The 22,118-nt window shown below is 42.2% G+C and overlaps 2 protein-coding genes across 2 annotated transcripts; one reads left to right on the top strand and one right to left on the bottom strand.

The window, feature by feature from the left end:
- The first annotated feature begins 262 nt into the window (after positions 1 to 262).
- Positions 263 to 8,528, top strand: ponzr1 (plac8 onzin related protein 1). Its single transcript, XM_041868008.2, has 4 exons — positions 263 to 386; positions 2,656 to 2,754; positions 7,263 to 7,414; positions 7,967 to 8,528. Exons 2-4 carry the CDS (start codon positions 2,658 to 2,660, stop codon positions 8,105 to 8,107), a joined length of 390 nt encoding a protein of 129 aa, XP_041723942.1. The 5' UTR covers positions 263 to 386; positions 2,656 to 2,657; the 3' UTR covers positions 8,108 to 8,528.
- Positions 8,529 to 8,803: 275 nt separating this feature from the next.
- On the bottom strand, positions 8,804 to 21,510 carry LOC121554423. The gene is made up of 9 exons (XM_041868009.2): positions 21,286 to 21,510; positions 20,910 to 21,055; positions 14,300 to 14,655; positions 13,805 to 13,870; positions 11,881 to 11,964; positions 11,146 to 11,573; positions 10,688 to 10,891; positions 9,851 to 9,958; positions 8,804 to 9,751 (listed from the first exon to the last, which is right to left on the bottom strand). Exons 1-9 carry the CDS (start codon positions 21,411 to 21,413, stop codon positions 9,691 to 9,693), a joined length of 1,581 nt encoding a protein of 526 aa, XP_041723943.1. The 5' UTR covers positions 21,414 to 21,510; the 3' UTR covers positions 8,804 to 9,690.
- Positions 21,511 to 22,118: the final 608 nt, after the last annotated feature.

Raw genomic sequence — 22,118 nt, 5'->3', positions numbered from 1 at the left:
GCGCTGGCAAACAAATTCAAATGTGCAGGATAGCTCTTTCCAGTTTCCCTGACTTACTTTTAGAAAGAACACTAATAAATTAATATATCATCCTGATATTCATCAAAATTTCGCTAAACCCACACTAACTGTAGCCTTCTCCTCAAGTTTTTTCGCTACAGTATGGTAGCCATTAAATTGCCAACACCTCCATTTCTGTAGAGCGAAAGTCCACGAAGCCAACTTTCATTTCAGGTGGTTTAGAAAACGTTTTTTTTTTATAGCTCTTCCTCAATGATCGTGGTAGGCTGTGGCTACACAGCGAATCCGCACAATCGTTGTTATCTGTGCCGTAAACAGGGTCAACTTCTCTCTTCTCAGGCAGTATAGTTAAGAAGAATAGAAAGGTAATATTACCATTTACATTTATCTGTAAATGTATATACATTTTCTTACAGAGTAAGTTATATCATATTGCAATAGTGCACTATTATTTTTCTTTCTTTTGGAATCTGACTTGCTAGTTGCCAATTGCTAAAAACATATACCATCTTCCACTAACAGCACATTGCGGTTAAAACAGTCTCTTCTTTTGGTTTCAGTCTAGTCAAAGTTTCATTGTAAACGTTCATTATGGATCTTGAATGTTATACCGACATGACTTATTTGGCTATTGATTGAATCGAATGAGGTGTGTTTATACATTCCCACTAATAAGAAACCAGAACTATTCTGGATTAGTGATAAAGAGAAACTAGAATGGTTATTTAGAAAATACGTTTTCATGGTTGCAAATCTTATTTCCAAAGCATGGAAGATTTGACAAGATACACTATATAATTGAAACAGCAAGTTTTTGTTTAGTTTTTTCATGTGAATGTATGTATACATTATATTTAAACTTCAATATATAAGTATTTCATTTTGCTACTGCAAATACAGTGTCTTATAAGCCCATGTGGGCTGGGCATCCTGAAGATTCAAGACACTATAATAATGAAATAAATCAAAAGTAAGGTTACATTAATATATCCGTTAGAAAACAATTACTATTTGCATAGTGGGTGAGTTATCTTATCTAGTAAGGTGTCTGAACAGTATTGGCGGGAAAATGTGATACTATAAGGGAGGGCAAGTATGATTTTATGTAATAGAAAAGTGGGGACTGCAGTCACATCAGAAAATCATCCTACATATTATTCAATATTAATCTTCACGTCAACATTATTTGATACAGCAACAACAAAACATTTTTGGAAATGTTACAACATGTATTTTACAGAGAAATACTACTATAAACATTATTTAAGTTATACGTTAGTATTGTTCAACATACATTAAACATGCTAAATATAAACACAACATGTAAAGTGTTGGTTTCATGTTTCATGAGCTGAAACAAAAGATCCCAGAACTTTTTCATATGCACAAAAAGCTTATTTCTCTAAAATGTTGTGCACAAATTTGTTTACATCCCTGTTGGTGAGCATTTTTCCTTTGCCAAGATAATCCATCCACCTGACAGGTGTGGCATATCAAAAAGTTGATTAAACATCATGATCATTACACAGGTGCTGGGGACAATAAAAGGCCACTCTAAAATGTGCAGTTTTGTCACACAACACAATGCCACAGATGTCTTAAGTTTTGAGGGAGCATGCAATTGGCTTGCTGACTGCAGGAATGTCCACCAGAGCTGTTGGCAGATAATTGAATGTTAAATTCTCTACCATAAGCCACCTCCAATGTCGTTTTAGAGAATTTGGCATTACCTCCAATCGGCCTCACAACCGCAGGCCACGTGTAACCACGCCAGCCCAGGACCTGTCTGAGACCAGCCAACCAGACAGCTGATGAAACTGTGGGTTTCCACAACTGAAGAATTCCTGCACAAACTGTCAGAAATCGTCTCAGGGAAGCTCATCTGCGTGCTCGTCATCCTCACCAGGGTCTTGACCTGACTGCAGTTCGGCGTCGTAACCAACTTCATTGGGCAAATGCTCACCTTCGATGGCCACTGGCATGCTGGAGAAGTGTGCTCTTCGCGGATGAATGCCGGTTTCAACACTACTGGGCAGATGTCAGACAGTGTGTATGGCGACATGTAGGCGAGCGGTTTGCTGATGTCAACATTGTGAACAGAGTGCCCCATGTTGGGGGTGGGGTTATGGTATGTGCAGGCATAAGCTACGTATCGACGTGTATGACAGTGTGTTCCAGTTCCCGCGAATATCCAGAAACTTCGCACACCCTCTGAAGAGAAATGGGGCAACTTTCCACAGGCCACAATCAACAGCCTGATCAACTCTATGCAAAGGAGATGTGTCGTGTTGTATGAGGCAAATGGTGGTCACACCAGATACTAGATTTTCTGATCCACGCCCTTACCTTAAAAAAAATCTGTATTCCCAGTCATGTGAAATCCATAGATTAGGGCCTAATTAATGTATTTCAATTGACTGATTTACTTATTTGAACTTTAACTCAGTAAAATCTGAGAAATTGTTGCATGTTGCATTTATATTTATGTTCAGTGTAACTACTTCCTTTCATGCATTTAAAACCTCTTATCAGACCGATGCATCTCTGTCCCCACTAAATGTAATTCCTTCTCTTCCTCTCCCATTCTTCCTCCCTCCTTCCTCCCTCCTTCTCCTTGGGTGTGTTGTGGTGTAGCCATGGCTGTCCAGCAGCAGATCACCACTGTAACAACGAACCAGAGCTCAGGGGAATGGAGCACAGGACTGTGTGACTGCTGCTCTGACATGGGTACCTGTAAGTCACATGGAGTCATTTACCTAATATGCTCATCTCAAAACCCAGAACCAAATCTAGATTTATGTTTTTATTTTGTAATGTATATATATAGTGGGCTCCAAAATTACTGGCACCTCGTGACTGGCAATGCACAAACAATACTTTAAAAAATAAAAACTATATAATTATAGAGATAAACTCAAAATACCAACATGTGAGAAATACTGTACTTTATGAATGTTTCAATGGAACCAACCAAAATCATACAATTATTTAATACAAAATAAATGTCACCAAAATCAAGGTTTCATCATTATTGGCACTCCTCATTTAGTACTTAGTGCAACCACCTCTGACAAGGATAACAGCATGGAGTCTTTTCCTGTAATGTTGACAAGGTTAAGGAACACATTTAGAGGGATTTTGGACCATTCCTCTATGCAGATCCTTTCAAGATCCTTCACATTCTTGGGTTTGCGCTTATCAACTGCCCTCTTCAACTCAGATTTTCGATTGGATTGAGGTCCGGCGACTGAGATGGCCATGGTAGAACATTGATTTTGTTGTCACAGAACCATTTCTGTGTGAATCTTGAGGTATGTTTTGGGTCATTGTCTTTTTGGAAAGTCCACCTACGGCCAAGTCCCAGCCTTCTGGCAGAGGCAACCAGATTGTCAGCCCAAATTGCCTGATACTTGGTGGAATTAATTATGCCATCAATCTTAACCAGTGCCCCTGGACCTCTGGAATTAAAACAGGCCCAAAACATCACTGACCCACCACCATATTTCACCGTGGGTATGAGGTGCCTCTCCTTGTATGCATCTCTGTTTCGACGCCAAACATGCCGATGCTGTATCTGACCAAAAACGTTAAATTTTGGTCTCATCTGACCAGAGCACCTTCTTCCAGTCATAATATAAATGACGTTTGGCAAACGCCAAGCGCTTGCATCTGTGTCTTGGGGTCAGAAAGGGCTTTCTTCTGGCAACCCTTCCAAAGAGCCTGTGGTTGTGGAGGTGGCGTCTGATGGTGCTTTTTGAAACCTGGTGACCCCAAGCCGCCACAAAGGCCTGCAATTATTTCACAGTGATTCTTGGGGATTTTGTTGCTTCTCTCACCATCCTCCTCTCCATCCTGGGGGGCAAAATGTATTTGCGTCCTCTACCCGTGAGGTTTTCAACTGTTCCATATCTTTTTAATTTTTTAATAATTGCTCTGACAGTGCTCAGTGGTTTATTCAATCGTTTGTGGATCTTCTTGTAGCCATTACCAGATTTATGAAGGTCTACAACCATCTGTCTCTTTGAACTGCCAGTTATTTTGTTTTCTTCATGGTGTTGGATGACAAAGTGATATTGCATGCCTGTTGTCTCATTTTTATACCCTAGTGAAACAGGAAGTTATGTAATGGCTCAATATAGTTTCTTAAGACTTAGATCAATTTAAATAAGTGGAATTTAATTCCTGGTTTAATTTTGGTAGATGTTATTTACAATAATCTTTAAGGGTGCCATTAATTGTGAAACCTTGATTTGGAGGACATTGATTTTTAATTAAATCAATAAATGATTTTGGTGGGTTCCATTGGAACATTAATATAGTACAGTATTTCTCACATGTTGGTATTTTGAGTTTATCTCTATAATTATATTGTTTCTATTTTTTTAAATATTGTTTGTGCATTGCCAGTCAGGGGTGCCAGTAATTTTGAAGCCAACTGTATATTTATATTTTTTTCCTCAGGCTCTTCTTTCAGAGTATATATTCATTATACATTTAAATTAAAATCAGTCCGTCATGACTAGACTACTTCCAAGCATCTTGCGCTTCATATACTTGAACTTAAAATCTCTGATTTCCTGAGAGAATACTGTACCAAGGACCAGACATTTACCCGATACCCCAGGGCTAGACTACCGCATTTCGTGCCCCAGGGAACCAACTTCCCCAGAGCAATCAGCTAACTTCCTGCATTTGAACACATTTTGCCATGGTGCAGTGAGAAACGTGCAGTTTTATAATGCTATTCTACATGTATTGTCCTGAGGCTAAGAGAAAATGTAGCAGTTTTAAAGCAAATTTCCTGCAATTCTATATTTTTTGCCATGTGGCAGGGGAAAGAAATAGCAGTTTTATAGCTCATCTCATAGTTTTGTTCACATTTTGCCATTAAAGCTAATTGTTTTGCTATTCTACACATTTTGCTATCATATGCTATCTGGAGGCCCTGAGAGGCAGAGCTGCTCTGATTTCCTGTGCAAATCTTACATTTACTGGAAATGTGTCACACTGAATATTAGGGGGTGAGGGGGTCCAGGAGAAACGACCTAATTGGATAATGAAAAACAGAAAGCCCAAACCAAATGGGTGACGTCATTGGGAACCATGGAGACAGTGGGGCTGTGTTACTGGAATGTCAATAAACGGGTGAAATCAGATCCTTAAGCGTTACAGGGAGGAATAGAGTTGGTTTCATTCAGACATTTTACGCCAACATCCACAGTGAACAGGAGAGAAAGCTGAATTCCTTTGATGCCATCCCTGCCCATCCATTATCGTATACAGTGGGGAAAAAAAGTATTTAGTCAGCCACCAATTGTGCAAGTTCTCGCACTTAAAAAGATGAGAGAGGCCTGTAATTTTCATCATAGGTACACGTCAACCATGACAGACAAAATGAGGAAAAAAAATACAGAAAATCACATTGTAGGATTTTTTATGAATTTATTTGCAAATTACGTTGGAAAATAAGTATTTGGTCAATAACAAAAGTTTCTCAATACTTTGTTATATACCCTTTGTTGGCAATGACACAGGTCAAACGTTTTCTGTAAGTCTTCACAAGGTTTTCACACACTGTTGCTGGTATTTTGGCCCATTCCTCCATGCAGATCTCCTCTAGAGCAGTGACGTTTTGGGGCTGTCGCTGGGCAACACAGACTTTCAACTCCCTCCAAAGATTTTCTATGGGGTTGAGATCTGGAGACTGGCTAGGCCACTCCAGGACCTTGAAATGCTTCTTACGAAGCCACTCCTTCGTTGCCCGGGCGGTGTGTTTGGGATCATTGTCATGCTGAAAGACCCAGCCACGTTTCATCTTCAATGCCCTTGCTGATGGAAGGAGGTTTTCACTCAAAATCTCACGATACATGGCCCCATTCATTCTTTCCTTTACACGGATCAGTCGTCCTGGTCCCTTTGCAGAAAAACAGCCCCAAAGCATGATGTTTCCACACCCATGCTTCACAGTAGGTATGGTGTTCTTTGGATGCAACTCAGCATTCTTTGTCCTCCAAACACGACGAGTTGAGTTTTTACCAAAAAGTTATATTTTGGTTTCATCTGACCATATGACATTCTCCCAATCCTCTTCTGGATCATACAAATTCACTCTAGCAAACTTCAGACGGGCCTAGACATGTACTGGCTTAAGCAGGGGGACACGTCTGGCACTGCAGGATTTAAGTCCCTGGCGGCGTAGTGTGTTACTGATGGTAGGCTTTGTTACTTTGGTCCCAGCTCTCTGCAGGTCATTCACTAGGTCCCCCCGTGTGGTTCTGGGATTTTTGCTCACCGTTCTTGTGATCATTTTGACCCCACGGGGTGAGATCTTGCGTGGAGCCCCAGATCGAGGGAGATTATCAGTGGTCTTGTATGTCTTCCATTGCCTAATAATTGCTCCCACAGTTGATTTCTTCAAACCAAGCTGCTTACCTATTGCAGATTCAGTGTTCCCAGCCTGGTGCAGGTCTACAATTTTGTTTCTGGTGTCCTTTGACAGCTCTTTGGTCTTGGCCATAGTGGAGTTTGGAGTGTGACTGTTTGAGGTTGTGGACAGGTGTCTTTTATACTGATAACAAGTTCAAACAGGTGCCATTAATACAGGTAACGAGTGGAGGACAGAGGAGCCTCTTAAAGAAGAAGTTACAGGTCTGTGAGAGCCAGAAATCTTGCTTGTTTGTAGGTGACCAAATACTTATTTTCCACCATAATTTGCAAATAAATTCATAAAAAATCCTACAATGTGATTTTCTGGATTTTTTTTCTCAATTTGTCTGTCATAGTTGATGTGTACCTATGATGAAAATTACAGGCCTCTCTCATCTTTTTAAGTGGGAGAACTTGCACAATTGGTGGCTGACTAAATACTTTTTTTCCCCACTGTATTTATTAGTCGGTTTCCTTAAAAATAAAGAGTTGATCTGTGGTTGTTGAGAGCGCTCTAGAGACAGAAGGAGAGGGGCAGAGTAGAGATCGCTCACTCTGTCTCAACCACACCCAGCACTTTGTGGTGGGACTGAGGGAAAGAGAGAGAGGCTAAGAGGGAGGAAGTTAGGAGAAAGATAGGGAGAGAAGAGAAATCTGTGTTAAAAATGACTTAATTTACATGCATTTTTGTATAGTTTTACCCCTATTTTCACTCTCTGAACAAACATTGTTTCATGACATTCTAATCTACTGTAAATGAACCATCAAGTGTTACATACTATGAAGACATTCAATTGTGTGTGTGTGTGTCCCAGGTTGCTGTGCCTTGTGGTGCTTCCCCTGTTTTCAGTGTCAGACGGCCTCCCACTTCGGCTGGTGTGTCTGCATGCCCCTGCTGGACCCATGTGCCTTCCTGGCCGTCTCCTGCTGCATGCGCTCCTCCATGAGAGAACGCTACGGCATCCAGGTAGGAGCCCTGGGAGAGGGTGGGGGTGCCGGGGGGGAGAGCAGGGAGGGTGAGGTGAGAGTGGAAAGAGGGGGTAGGTGGGTGGTGGTATCCACAGCACCCACACCCGTTGCTACCCACCTTTCACTTTCCCTTCTGAGAGGATATGGTTTTGGAAACTACCAGATGTTTGAGGTGTTAAGAAATATTGTTGGTGCACTTGTAAATGCTGTTGTTCTTATCAATTTTTTTGAGATAGTACTTAAACACATCCGGTATACATTATACAGTATATAGTGTTTTCAGTCATAACTATTATAGATCATGGGCTTTTAAACCCACCCCTCAATGCTGTTGTTCTTAGTGTTGTTATTGCCTTGATTCCCCTTTAAATATAACACTGAATATGGAATTAAACCCAACCTTTTCTCTCTTCTTCTTCCCGGAACTTGTGCTACACTATTCTTCTCTCCACCTCTGTCCTTATCCCCCTTTTAACTCTGTCCTGTTGACATGTTCTTGTCCTCTGCTTTCATTTTCTATCCATCTCTCCTTCCCTCTTCCCCCTCTCAGGGTTCGACGTGTGGAGACGCCGCAGTGGTGTGTTGCTGCTACATCTGTACCTGGTGCCAGATGGCTCGTGAGGTTAAGACACAGACCACTAGAGGTGTCCAACAGGTTCACGTTGTCACACAACAGGTTCGCATGGCTTAGAAATCCAAAATGAGGGTAGTAACTAGATGGCCACTCTAGATTAGTCTTTAACTGCTGAGTAAGAGCTGCTGAGCAAGTGCTTTAAGAACTTGTTGTTCCTTATATTGTGTAATGGTTAAGGACAGGGCTTGTGGTTAAAATTGCATTTATTGTTTGAAAAGTCAGTCATTTCTAGCATAGCCAGATAGTGACGGCCAAGAAAGAGGGCCATGCTCAGTTAGAATACCTTTCCAATCAATAGCAAACATATGTTGAACGTACTGTATACTTCAGATGTGTTTGCAGGAGATACATTTTATACCATTTATTAATCTCATAGTAACCATTGAATGTTCATGTCAGGCTTTAAAGGCCCAATGCAGTCAAAAACGTGATTTTCCTGTGTTTTATATATATTTCCACACCGTGAGGTTGGAATAATACTGTGAAATGGTGAAAATTATGATAATGCCCTTTTAGTGTAAGAGCTGTTTGAAATGACCGCCTGAAATGACCTCCTGTTTTGGTGGGATGGAGTTTTGGCCTTCCATGGTGACATCACCAGGCGTTAAATTAGTTAATAGACCAATAAGAGCCAATAACAGCACATTTTCAGTTTTCCCCTCCCCACTTAAATCACTCCCAGACAGTCCTAGCAAAATTCTTGACTGAGAAATTCTTCTTTGCTAAGAAGCTATTTTTGTATATTTTGGACAATTTTAATTGTTACCCAGAAATTATTTGATGTTGAGATAAAAACGGCTGCATTGGACCTTTAAATTTTTTTTTAACAGCTTATCATGTAGGCTACTTGCCTTTCTTGCCACTTGCCTTTCTTCTTTTATTACTAGCCCTGACTTTGTTGATAGCTGCTCTATTGAGAAAAAGTTTGGTTTATTATTACTATTTGGTTGTCTTACCTCGCTACCTAATGATGAGTGCTCTAGATAAGCGTTAAATGACTCAAATGTACTGTAAATATAAAATGCTTGAACCTTGATTCAAATGCCAACAACATTTTAATGGAATGTTCTTATATATACACATGATAATATGTGCCATTTAGCAGACGCTTTTATCCAAAGTGACTTAGTCATGCGTGCATAAATATAATGTACCAGTGGTCCCGGGAATCGAACCCACTATCCTGGTAGCGCCATGCTCTACCAACTGAGCTACAGAGGAACACTGTTTTCTAGTTGATTTTGCTGCTTTGTCTTTGATTTCACCTGCATGTTCAATATTTGTTTTTAAATAAAGCATTTACAGGTCTTACCTATACAAAGTTGTTAAAATGAGTATTGGGGATCCTTGTGTGTGTGTGTGTGTGTGCGTGTTACCGTCAACAGTGTTCCACACGATGTTCAGTACATTTGACATTTATGTGACTCGACTCCAAAGTGGCCTAAGTGTGAAACATTACTGTATCATAAAGCAGGCTATAGTAAATGACTCACCTGCTTCCCTTTTTGAAAATGTTAAAGATTAACATAAGTTGTAAGTGAATGTGCAGTTAGAAAGAAGATAAGAAAGGAACAAATAAGATTTGCAGATAAACGTTTTATTTCAACGGTTTCAATCAAGACAATACTATATTTTTGCTCTCATTCCTCTTTCCTCTCTCCATCCATTGTCTTGGAAGTGCAGCGCTGGCACAGTAGAGAGCTACACACACACACAAGCATTTAGTATCAGATCACAGAAAATGGCACATGCAACAGTCGTACCAAAAGGTAACACACACAGACACACACTCACTCCTACCTGTTGGGTGTTAGCTTGGTAGAGGCAGAGCGGACCAGAGTTCCTACTGCTCCCAGCCCCTCCAATTGAAGCCCCACTTTACCGAACACAGCGACTGCCTGCCGAGTCCTGACGCACACAACACACACACACACTCTTACTAACACACGTCACCCCAGAGCCCACTTCTGCTACTTGCTATTACATCTACTACTACTTGTTATTTTTGGCTTGACTCTTTTCATTGCTATTATTGATAATTGATTGATGTACTGCATTGTTGAGGGAGCTAGCACATAAGCATTTCACTGCACCTTTTATACCTGCTGTAAACTGTGTATGTGACGAATAAATGTGATTTGATTTTAGCCTCATTTTTCACCAAACAAGCCTTTTGTTTTCAGCATCATATTCAGCTATCACCATTTAATTTGGTTGCATAAAGGAGACACTAAAACAACACTAATAAGACTTGAGGAAATGTCTGTTTTCTTTTAGCAACCAGTAAGAAGGGAAATCCTCTAATGGTTCAGAGATTATGCTAATAATCGGAAGGGTCATTTAAGAACAGACTCAACTCAAAATGTCTGCTGACTTCTATCTCTTTCTCTTCCTTCCTCCGAAGCCTCTCCCTTGAGGCCTCAGGTGACCCTTTTACCATACTGTTCCCTCGCTTTCCATCCCTTTGCATTAATTATTAATTTGTTGTCTCACTCTCCTCTTTTTACACCCCCCCCCTTTCTTCAATCCCCATCTCTAACACATTTCCAACTGTCCATATCTTCTCTCGCTCCTCCACTCTCTTTCTCACAAGGTATTCCCCCCTTTATTTCTCTCTGCCCCCCTCCCTCCACTCACATCTCAGTGACATTGTTGGATTGCTGTCTGATAGCCTCCAGCTGTGTGCCGACGTCACTCTGCTTCTGTCTGTCCTGTCTGTCTCTCTGCCAGTGGGACACCAGGGTCCCCATGTCCTTCTGGAAGGCCCTCAGCACGCCCAGGGTCTCCCGGTGCTCCTGGCGCCCCTCCTCATGGGCCACGCGCAGGTGCTCTACTTCCATCCTATAGGGGGTCAGAGGTTAGGGGGGAGAAGGCCACATACTGTAAACCAATCTTTTTCATGAAACTAGTGTTTTTTGGTTAGCTGAATATGGTGAGAGGAAATGTAAATGTGTGTCTATGTCTGTCTGTCTTTGTGACTTTGAGATTCTGTATGTAATGAAAAGCGCTTTATAAAATACATCTATTATTATTATTATTATTATTATTATTATTATTATTATTTGACTGACTGCCTGCATCTATACTGCCAGTACCTCAGGTCAGTGATGGCATGGAGGGCTGCTGCCCTTTCCTTCCCCCGCTGGGCACAGCTGGTCAGGGTGGCGGTTCCAGGGCTGGTGGTCCTGGGGCAGCAGTGGCCCTGGGTCTGGGTGGCATTGGCCTCGGTCAGGCAGGTCTCGGACGGGCGGCGCGCCACGGCACGGTGAGCCAGGCAGTGGTGGTGGGTACACTGGGACAGGTTGGAGGGCACCTGGTTCACCTGGGAGGTGGAAAGGATCTTGGTGGGGGCGTCTGCTGGCAGAAGACGGTTGGCGGAGTGGAAGAGGGAGTGAGAGGGTGCGTTAGGGGGACGGTGGTGGGTGGTGGAGAGGAGGTGGTGGGTGGTTGGTATTGGGGTTGGGTCGAAGGCTTCGTTGCTCTGAGCCTCCACTAGGCGTTTCAGAAGAGTCCGCAGTGTTTCCTGAAAATAACGTACAACCCTGAAAATCTAGTATAGAATGAATTAATTTAGCTACAGCAGAAAAACTCCTTCTGTTAAAGGAGTACTCCATGTACAGTATACTGTATCTATTTGGAATTTGTTTCCAGTTTAGCATATTTAGCAACATTTTATTCCGCAGTCATGAGAAAGCTATCAACGCTAGAACATCTTATCCCTCTTCACATTCCCCATGGTCTTCCTCTCTCTCACTTTCTCTCTCTCTCTTTCACGCCTCTCTTATTTCCCTCCCTCTTTCACTCCTCCCTTATTTCCCTCCCTCTTTCACCTGGACTGTGACCACACTGCGATGTATTAGCTCCATCTTCCATTTGACACTCTCGCTCTCTCTCTCCACTCCCCTGCACTCCTCCTACGAGAAAGGGAGGGAACGATGTTAACTCCCATATTAATTTACAAGGTCTTTTTTTCGGGGGGGTTGTTCTGTAGTTTCTCTATTGTTTTTGTTTCTTCTCTGTTTTACTTGATGCTTGGAAAAACTATGGCTGTTGATTTTTTCCCCCCTACTTCTAGTTGTTATTTCTATGTATCTTATGTCTATGCTCAAGGTCCTAAACGATATTATAACCGCGATTGATAATAGACAGTACTGTGCAGCCGTCTTCATCGACCTGGCCAAGGCTTTCGACTCTGTCAACCACCGCATTCTTATTGGCAGACTAAATAGCCTTGGTTTCTCAAATGACTGCCTCGCCTGGTTCACCAACTACTTCTCAGATAGAGTTCAGTGTGCCAAGTCGGAGGGCCTGTTGTCTGGACCTATGGCAGTCTCTATGGGGGTGCCACAGGGTTCAATTCTTGGGCCGACACTTTTCTCCGTGTATATCAATGATGTTGCTCTTGCTGCTGGTGACTCTCAGATCCACCTCTACGCAGACGACACCATTTTGTATACATCTGGCCCTTCATTGGACACTGTGTTAACAAACCTACTCAGCAAATTGGATGTAGTCTATCACAGTGCCATCCGTTTTGTCTCCAAAGCCCCATACACTACCCACCACTGTGACCTGTACGCTCTTGTTGGCTGGTCCTCACTACATGTTCGTCGTCAAACCCACTGGCTCCAGGCCATCTATAAATCACTGCTAGGCAAATCCCCGCCTTATCTTAGCTCATTGGTCACCATAGCAGCACCCACCCGTAGTCTGCGCTCCAGCAGGTATATCTCACTGGTCATTCCCAAAGCCAACACCTCCTTTGGCCGCCATTCCTTCCAGTTCTCTGCTGCCAATGACTGGAACGAATTGCAAAAATCTCTGAAGCTGGAGACTCTTATCTCCCTCACTAACTTTAAGCATCAGTTGTCAGAGCACCTTACCGATCACTGCACCTGTACACAGCCCATCTGAAATTAGCCCACCCAACTACCTCATCCCTATATTGTTATTTATTTTGCTCTTTTGCACCCCAGTATCTCTATTTGCACATAATCTCTTGCACATCTAGCATTCCAGTGTTAATACTATTGTAATTATTTTGCACTATAGCCTATTTATTGCCTTACCTCCATAACTTGCTACATTTGCACACACTGTATATATATTTTCTGTTGTATTTTTGACTTTATGTTTTTTACCCCATATGTAACTCTGTGTTGTTTTTATTGCACTGCTTTGCTTTATCTTGGCCAGGTCGCAGTTGTAAATGAGAACTTGTTCTCAACTGGCTTACCTGGTTAAATAAAGGTGAAAAAAAAAAAATATATATATATATATTTTTAAAAATGTGGTTTCTTCTTATGTCCAGTATAGGCAGCCTAATGTGTTCTAGCTCTATACAAAGGACAGTGTCTGGTTACAGTTTCCTAAATTCATTTATTTGCATTCGGGAAAGACCTGGCAAGATGCCAGCACTAGGAGCTGACAGAGAAGTTAGTAGCAAACACACATCTGTTGAGGTTAAAGGTTCACTGCAGCCGTTTTCATGTCAATATCAAATAATTTCTGGGTAAGAATTCAGTACCTTACTTTGATTGTTTAATTGAAAATGGTCAAAATAGTATTTGCTATCGTTAACTGCAATCGATTGAGCTTGCCTGGCACAATGGAACCAACGGAATAGTCCAAAATGTGCAAAACCCGCCCATCTGACAATCCCGACAGGCTCTATCAAATGCTCAAAGTATTTTAAAGACCCAATACTACTTGAACCCAGCCCCCAGTCTTAGTTGCTCTCCGTCTGTCACTCACCTCTAGTTCATACAGACAGTGGGTGATCTCAGAGGGCACTAGCCTCTTGGGTAAACTATGGAATTCCTGCAGGGACAAAAGCCAAAGAAAATACAGAAACAAACAAGACAGAAGTTTATTATAATGCTGTAGAATCCAAAGCCAGGTGAACCACATTAGTATTCAAAGCCCTTGCCATAGAAACCTGATACATTTTCCACTTCCTGAGTGGTGGATTTAACCTCAACCTTTAGTTTCCTGTAACCGTTGCAAGTATAAAAACACAATAGCTTCAACATCGAAATAGCACATTCAAACAACCCAAACCCTTTGGCTGATACCCTAATAATAATAGTGGGTTCTCTTTTAAGTACTTTTACAAGAGACTCATTGAATAACATTGAATGGGAGTAACTTGTGTAACTCTCACCCCATCCTCCACCAATATGTACCATCCCCCTGTCTCCCAATATATTAAAGCAAACAACCCCAAACATCAGTTCTACAATGTCTGACCTGTAGGTACTTTGATGGGCTCTCAGTTGAAGTCCCCTCCACATCATACCTCTTCTTCCTTTTCTCTTTACTTGCTTTGGGGTTTACCACCATTAACCCTTCCTCTTCCTCCTCTTCCTCATTGATGGACTCAAGGGACCCCGAATCCTCGTCATCATCGGGGTGCGACTCGCTGCCGCCGTCCCTGGCGTCCTGCCAGTTCTCCTCGTACTTGGTGCCCAAACTCTTTTTCCTGTCGCTGCACTTCCCCTCCCCACCTGCAGGCAGCGCTATGTCCTCCAGGGAGAGCCAGCTGCTATGGGAGCTCCTGGGGTTCAGGGTGGTGTCACTGGTAGGCTGGAGCTCCACTCTAGAGTCTGATAGAGAAGGGGAAAGTCAAAGGTAGTACATTATGTTTTATGGGCCAAGCTGGGTTTGAACAAAAGCCTCCACACACTGCGACTCTTCAGGACTGGAGTTGTCCACCTTGATTTAAACTTTCTATAATGTCCAAATCTCAAATGACACCCTATTACTTATATAGAGCATTATTTTAGTAGTGCACTACTTTGAAGACAAGAGGCTCTGGTCAATAGTGCACTATATAGGGAATAGGATGAAAAACTGAGAGACCGAAAAACTGCTTCTATCTCAAGGCCATTAGACTGTTAAATAGCTATCACTAGCTGGCTACCACCCGGTTACTCAACCCTGCACCTTAGAGGCTGCTGCCTATGTACAGTACATAGACATGGAATCACTGGTCACTTTAAATGGAAAACTAGTCACTTTAATAATGTTTACATACTGCTTTACTCATTTCATATGTATATACTGTATTCTTCTGTATTTTAGTCAATGCCACTCAGACATTGCTCGTCCTAAATGTTATATATTTTTTTATTCCATTATTTTACTTTTAGATTTGTGTGTATTGTTGTGAATTGTTAGATACTACTGCACTGTTGGAGCTAGGAACACAAGCATTTCGCTACACCCGCAATAACATCTGCTAAATATGTGTATGTGACCAATAACATGTGATTTGATGTCATTGTGTGAGATGGCATGGGTTAAAATGTAAACCAGGGTGGACAACTTTGATCCTGATGAGTTGTGCTACACTGCATGTGGGGAACTGGAAATTACTAGCAGAAACATGACAAGGCTATAGGCAATTCCATTTGCACGCACACACACACACATGCACGCACACAAATGGGCATGCCACCCAGGGTCCTCTCCAAATACTACCGCTTCACCATCGAGAACATCCTGACTGGTTGCATCACGGCCTGATATGGGAATTGCTCCGTCCATGACTGCAAGGCGGTCCAGTGGGTGGTGAAGACGGCCCAGTACATCACTGGGACCGTGCTCCCACCCATCCAGGACATCTGGGTGGTCCTCTGTAGCTCAGCTGGTAGAGCACGGCGCTTGTAACGCCAAGGTAGTGGGTTCGATCCCCGGGACCACCCATACACAAAAATGTATGCACGCATGATTGTAAGTCGCTTTGGATAAAAGCGTCTGCTAAATGGCATATTATTATTATTATTATATCTACTCGAAACGGTGCCTGAGGAAAGCCAGCAGCATCATCAAGGACCCCACACACCCCAGCCACGAGCTGTTCACTCCCTTACGGTCTGGCAGACAGTATCGGAGCATGAGGTCTAGGGGTGTGCCGATATGGCCATACTCATATTCGTAATCGTAAATTGACAGTTGATAGTCGGATTGGATGATACTCGTGATCGAAAAAAACGGAAGTGTTTTAATATGACAAAAGACCTTTCTGCACGTTCTCACTGGAAAACAGCTGCATATTAGGAGCAGCGCGTGGAGGCGTGTATGTCTGTCCTCAATTTGCAGCAGGCAGCCAAGTTTGGTGTCACTCACTCAGATTGCGCATCAGCGTTTCATAGTTTTCCCTACCCTTGCCCTGCTTGTTAGATAAGTATACACATTGATAGCTTGGTAGCAAACATCCTCGCCATGTGATTTATCATAGTAGCAAACTGCAGCAATCTAATTGATCAGACCGAAAACATGCGAGGAAAAGTGATTGGGTGAAATGATGAAGCGACTGGACAGAGAAATACAGCTTCACTCTTTCTAATCAATACAGCTTCACTCTTTCTAATCAGAGCAGCAGGATCAACGTGCAGCCTGCCCTTCTCTTTACAGAGGCACACTAGCCAGTTGAGCTATTTAGACCACATAGAACCTCGCACATGACTGACTGACATGAGAAAGGTGTTTGCTGGCACCTGAAAATTACTACTTCTTTTTTTATCACGGATAATAACAGACAAATACAAAAATTGCACATATCCGTTACGATACTCGTTTTTTTTTTAAGATAAAAAAAACGTGCATACAACTGCGACCAAACTAGCCAAAAATATGGCACTTTATAATGTCAACTTAAAGTGCCTTCAGAAAGTATTCAGACCCCTTGACTTTTTCTACATTTTGTTACGTTACAGCATTATTCTAAAATGGATTAAATAAAACAATTTCCTCAGCAATCTGCACACAATACCCCATAATGACAAAGCGAAAACAGTCTTTTTGAATTTTTTAGCAAATGTATTAAAAATAAAAAACAGAAATACCTTATTCACACCCTTTGCTATGAGACTCGAAATTGAGTGCAGGTGCATCCCGTTTCCATTGATCATCCTTGAGATGTTTCTACAACTTGATTGGAGTCCACCTGTGGTAAATTAAATTGATTGGACATGATTTGGAAAGGCACACACCTGTCTATATAAGGTCCCACAGTTGACAGTGCATGTCAGAGCAAAAACCAAGCCATGAGGTCAAAGGAATTGTCTGTTGAGTGCCGAGACAGGATTGTGTCGAGGCACAGATCTGGGAAAGGGTACCAAAACATTTCTGCAGCATTGAAGTTTCCTAAGAACAGAGTGGCCTCCATCATTCTTAAATGGAAGAAGTTTGGAACCACCAAGACTCTTCCTAGAGCTGGCCACCCGGCAAAACTGAGCAATCGGGAGAGAAGGGCCTTGGTCAGGGAGGTGACCAAGAACCCAATGGTCACTCTGACAGAGCTTTAGAGTTCCTCTATGGAGATGGGAGAACCTTCCAGAAGGACAACCATCTCTGCAGTACTCCACTAAGTAGGCCTTTATGGTAGAGTGGCCAGACGGAAGCCACTCCTCAGTAAAAGGCACATGACAGCCAGCTTGGAGTTTGCCAAAAGGCACCTAAAGCTTCTCAGACCATGAGAAACAAGATTGAACTCTTTGGCCTGAATGCCAAGCGTCAAATCAAATTCTGGAGGAAACCCGGCACCATCCCTACGGTGAAGCATGTTGGTGGCAGCATCATGCTGTGGGGATATATTTCAGCAGGGACTGGGAGACTAGTCAGGATCGAGGCAAAGATGAACAGAGCAAAGTACAGAGAGATCCTTGATGAAAACCTGCTCCAGAGTACTCAGGGTTCCCCTTCCAATGACCCTAAGCACACAGCCAAGACACCACAGGAGTGGCTTCGGGACAAGTCTCTGAATGTCCTTGAGTGGCCCAGCCAGAGCCTGGACTTGAACCTGATCGAACATCTCTGGAGAGACCTGAAAATAGCTGTGCACCAACCATCCAACCTGACAGAGCTTGAGAGGATCTGCAGAGAAGAATGGGAGAAACTCCCCAAATACAGGTGTGCCAAGCTTGTAGCGTCATACCCAAGAAGACTTGAGGCTGTAATCGCTGCCAAAGGTGTTTCAACAAAGTACTGAGTAAAGGGTCTGAATAGTTACAGTGCTATGAAAATGTATTTGGCCCCTTTCTAATTTTCCATACTTTTGCATATTTGTGATACTGAATGTTATCAGATCTTCAACCAAAACCTAATATTAGATAAAGGGAACATAAGTGAACAAATAACACAACAATTACATATTTATATCATAAACAAAGTTATGCAACACCCAATTCCCCTGTGTGAAAAAGTAATTGCCCCCTTACACTCAATAACTGGTTGTGCCACCTTTAGCTGCAATGACTCCAACCAAATGCTTCCTGTAGTCACATATTTACATTTTAGTCATTTAGCAGACGCTCTTATCCAGAGCGACTTACAGTTAGTGCATACATTATTTTATCGAACCCACAACCCTGGCGTTGCAAACGCCATGCTCTACCAACTGAGCTACATCCCCTGCCGGCCAAATCCCTCCCCTACCCTGGACGACGCTGGGCCAATTGTGCGCGCCGCCCCATGGGTCTCCCGGTCGCGGCCGGCTACGACAGAGCCTGGATTTGAACCAGGATCTCTAGTGGCACAGCTATCAATGCGATGCAGTGCATTAGACCACTGCGCCACTCGGGAGACAATTGTTGATCAATCTCTCACGTCGTAGAGAAAATTAGAAAGGGGGCAAATACTTTTTCATAGCACAGTAAATGTGATATTTCCGTTGTATTATTTTTAATACATTTAATAAAACCAGTTTTTGCTTTGTCATTATGGGGTATTGTGTGTAGATTGATGGAAAACAACAACAATTTAATCAATTTTAGAATTAGGCTGTAACCTAACAAAATATGGAAAAAGTCAAGGGGTCTGAATACTTTCCGAAGGCACTTTATGTACATAGGATGCTGTATATAGCATTTATTTTTTAAATAAATTTAGCAGACGCTCTTATCCAGAGCGACTTACAGGAGCAATTTGGGTTAAGTGCCTTGCTTAAGGGCACATCGACAGATTTTTCACCTAGTCGGCTCGGGGATTAGAACCAGCAACCTTTCGGTTACTGGCACAACGCTCTTACCCACTAAACTACCTGCCGCATACAAATGCTCAAGGGCTTTGGACTTGAGTTCACTTCTAGAAGTTCTTAAGCCCTTCCCTCAACTATTTCCTATGTAGTTTGTGTAAATTGGGTGTGTCATATCTTTCATTTTCCTTTCTCATGAAATGAGTTAGGGTTTAGAGGAAGTGGGGGAGGGAAAGTGGGAGTGAGTGAGAGAGAGAGCGAGGGGGAGGAAGAGAGAGCGAGATAGATAAAGAGAAATGCGAGACAGAAAGGCAGTGTCTCATAAAGTGGGGTGAAAGGACAGGTGTGTGTAAGAAACTGGGCATCCATCCACAGAAAGAAGTAAAGAATATGATGAAAGCCACTCAAGGACATTCACAGAGAGAGAGAGAGAGAGAGAGAGAGAGAGAGAGAGAGAGAGAGAGAGAGAGAGAGAGAGAGAGAGAGAGAGAGAGAGAGAGAAGAGAGAGAGATATTGAAAAAGTCAACGGGTCTGAATACTTTCCGAAGGCACTTTATGTACATAGGATGCTGTATATAGCATTTTAACATATTAACACAAGAGATAAATAATATTTGTCCAGCCTTTGCTGCTAGCAGATGTGCATAATATGCTGTGACCCTAATCAAAACGTTTTTCATAACTCCATATAACAAAAACATAGCTAGGTTGTTGTAACATTTAATCGTAAAACATGTATTTTTACTATTTTTTTTGCATTTCATGGGGCACTGCCCCCCTCCAGGCCTCCCCTTGCCATACTCAGCAGCACCACCTTCTTAAAAAATCCTGGGGAAAACCCTGGGAATACACAAGCATTCATGCTACACACACATCACAACTGCTGCTACCAGACTCTTATTATGATTGCTAAATACTGCACAATTTATACAATTGCCCCCCAATCCCCCCTTCCCCAAAACACATGTAAATATTGGACAATAAATTGTGCCTTCCTGTATTATACTCATGCTAAAACGTTTATTATATTTTACTGAGACATTTACTTTGTGTATATTCTTATATTTTATTATTTCTTATTGTTGTTGCATTGTTGAGAAGGAACCTGCAAGTCAGCATTTCGTTGGAAGCCTATCCCATAAATAAGACTAATACAAGTTGAAAATTGAAACATATTATTATTTTTTTATATAAATTTAGCAGACGCTCTTATCCAGAGCAATTTGGGTTAAGTGCCTTGCACATCGACAGATTTTTCACCTAGTCGGCTCGGGGATTAGAATCAGCGACCTTTCGGTTACTGGCACAACGCTCTTACCCACTAAGCTACCTGCCGCATACAAATGCTCAAGGGCTTTGGACTTGAGTTCACTTCTAGAAATTCTTAAGCCCTTCCCTCAACTATTTCCTATGTAGTTTGTGTAAATTGGGTGTGTCATAGCTTTCATTTTCCTTTCTCATGAAATGAGTTAGTGTTTAGAGGAAGTGGGGGAGGGAAAGTGGGAGTGAGTGAGAGAGAGAGCGAGGGGGAGGAAGAGAGAGCGAGATAGATAAAGAGAAATGCGAGACAGAAAGGCAGTGTCTCATAAAGTGGGGTGAAAGGACAGGTGTGTGTAAGAAACTGGGCATCCATCCACAGAAAGAAGTAAAGAATATGATGAAAGCCACTCAAGGACATTCACAGAGAGAGAGAGAGAGAGAGAGAGAGAGAGAGAGAGAGAGAGAGAGAGAGAGAGAGAGAGAGAGACCCCAGGACGAGTAGGATCCTAATAAAATAAAACAATTAAATTCAAAGAGAGAGAGAGAGAGAGAGAGAGAGAGAGAGAGAGAGAGAGAGAGACGAGAGAGAATATAAGTCAATGGCTGTGGTTGGTCCATACCTGAGTGTAGCGATAGCACCCCTTCCAGGCTGTCCAGGGAAAGTGCACTGTGTGCGGACTGCGGGTGCGCATTGGTGAGCAGGTCCGTGGAGGCGAAAGAGCGGCGGATTCCCAAACTCAAATGGTGTGACTGAATTTGACCAATTCTGATTTACACACACAACAGACAGGACAGAGAGAGGGTGGGGGATTGAAACATTTGCACATGCAAGGAATCATTAAAAAAATATATTATCTCGGTTAGCTATCAGTCATCTTCATATCAATAAGCTACAAGTAACAGGCCTGGATGCCAAGGTATGCGCATGATGGAGATTAAATATATCACAGATTATCCGAATATTATTGGACCTAGCTATAAAATAAACATTCTTACTGAAGAGATGGTGGTAATTTATGGTCTGGAAAGCGTATCTCTTGAGCACCTGTCGATAGAGCCTTGTCGCTGGCCTGTCTCAACTCCGGAGACATATAGATGGTGGTGCATTTTGATTGATCCGACATTCTCTCCCCATAAATTCTCCAAAGATACTCAGAGGATAGAGAGGAAATGGAAACCGGATCTACAAATCTACATCATAGATTTTTGAATGTAACTGTAACCAGCCATCCTAGAATTGTTATCATAAGACAGAGAATTTAACTTCACGATGCTATGTGATCTCATAATGTAACTTCGATGCAAATGTGAGCTCACCAAAGAGTAGAACAATGCAACAATGCATGACGTAGCCTAAATCAATTTTGTCAGAATAAAACTATTTTTACAAAAAATTTGACCACTAGATGGCAATGTTGCATAAGTAAAGAACCACTGAAAAAAATTACCAAAGCCACATTTTGTCCCTCTAATAAACTATTCGTTATAAGTCATTGGTTGACTCTAACACATATAAACCATATCATTATGTATAAAATATTCTCAAACATACACAAAAAACATTCCAGCATGTCAGTATTTTCCTCTCAATTTACAGTTGCAGCGAGTGACTGCGGAAATGATCAATTTGCTTGTCATCAGCAGGCCTATCGCAAGTGTTTGTGTGTCACACTTGTGATATCAGAGCTTTATGTGTACATGCCATCCGTTTCCTGTGTGCGCTGTCCAAGGTGCTGCAGTCGGGATTATGGATAACCAACAGGGTGAGCCTGCTCTCATCCTGTATGAAGGTTAAATCATTTACATCTTAGTAATTTAGCTGCACTCTT

This window comes from Coregonus clupeaformis, chromosome 39 (assembly GCF_020615455.1).
Source record: "Coregonus clupeaformis isolate EN_2021a chromosome 39, ASM2061545v1, whole genome shotgun sequence".
Lineage (NCBI taxonomy): Eukaryota > Metazoa > Chordata > Actinopteri > Salmoniformes > Salmonidae > Coregonus > Coregonus clupeaformis.
This window is presented reverse-complemented; position numbering and strand designations above follow the sequence as displayed.

Coding starts and splice junctions, on each gene's coding strand:
- ponzr1 (XM_041868008.2), top strand. CDS start 2,658: ATGGCTGTCCAGCAGCAGATCACCACTGTAACAACGAACCAGAGCTCA. Junction 2,755..7,262: donor CTGCTCTGACATGGGTACCT/GTAAGTCACATG, acceptor TGTGTGTCCCAG/GTTGCTGTGCCTTGTGGTGC. Junction 7,415..7,966: donor GAGAACGCTACGGCATCCAG/GTAGGAGCCCTG, acceptor TCCCCCTCTCAG/GGTTCGACGTGTGGAGACGC.
- LOC121554423 (XM_041868009.2), bottom strand. CDS start 21,413: ATGTCGGATCAATCAAAATGCACCACCATCTATATGTCTCCGGAGTTG. Junction 11,574..11,880: donor GCAGTGTGGTCACAGTCCAG/GTGAAAGAGGGA, acceptor CGTTATTTTCAG/GAAACACTGCGGACTCTTCT. Junction 9,959..10,687: donor TCCAACAATGTCACTGAGAT/GTGAGTGGAGGG, acceptor TGTGTGCGTCAG/GACTCGGCAGGCAGTCGCTG.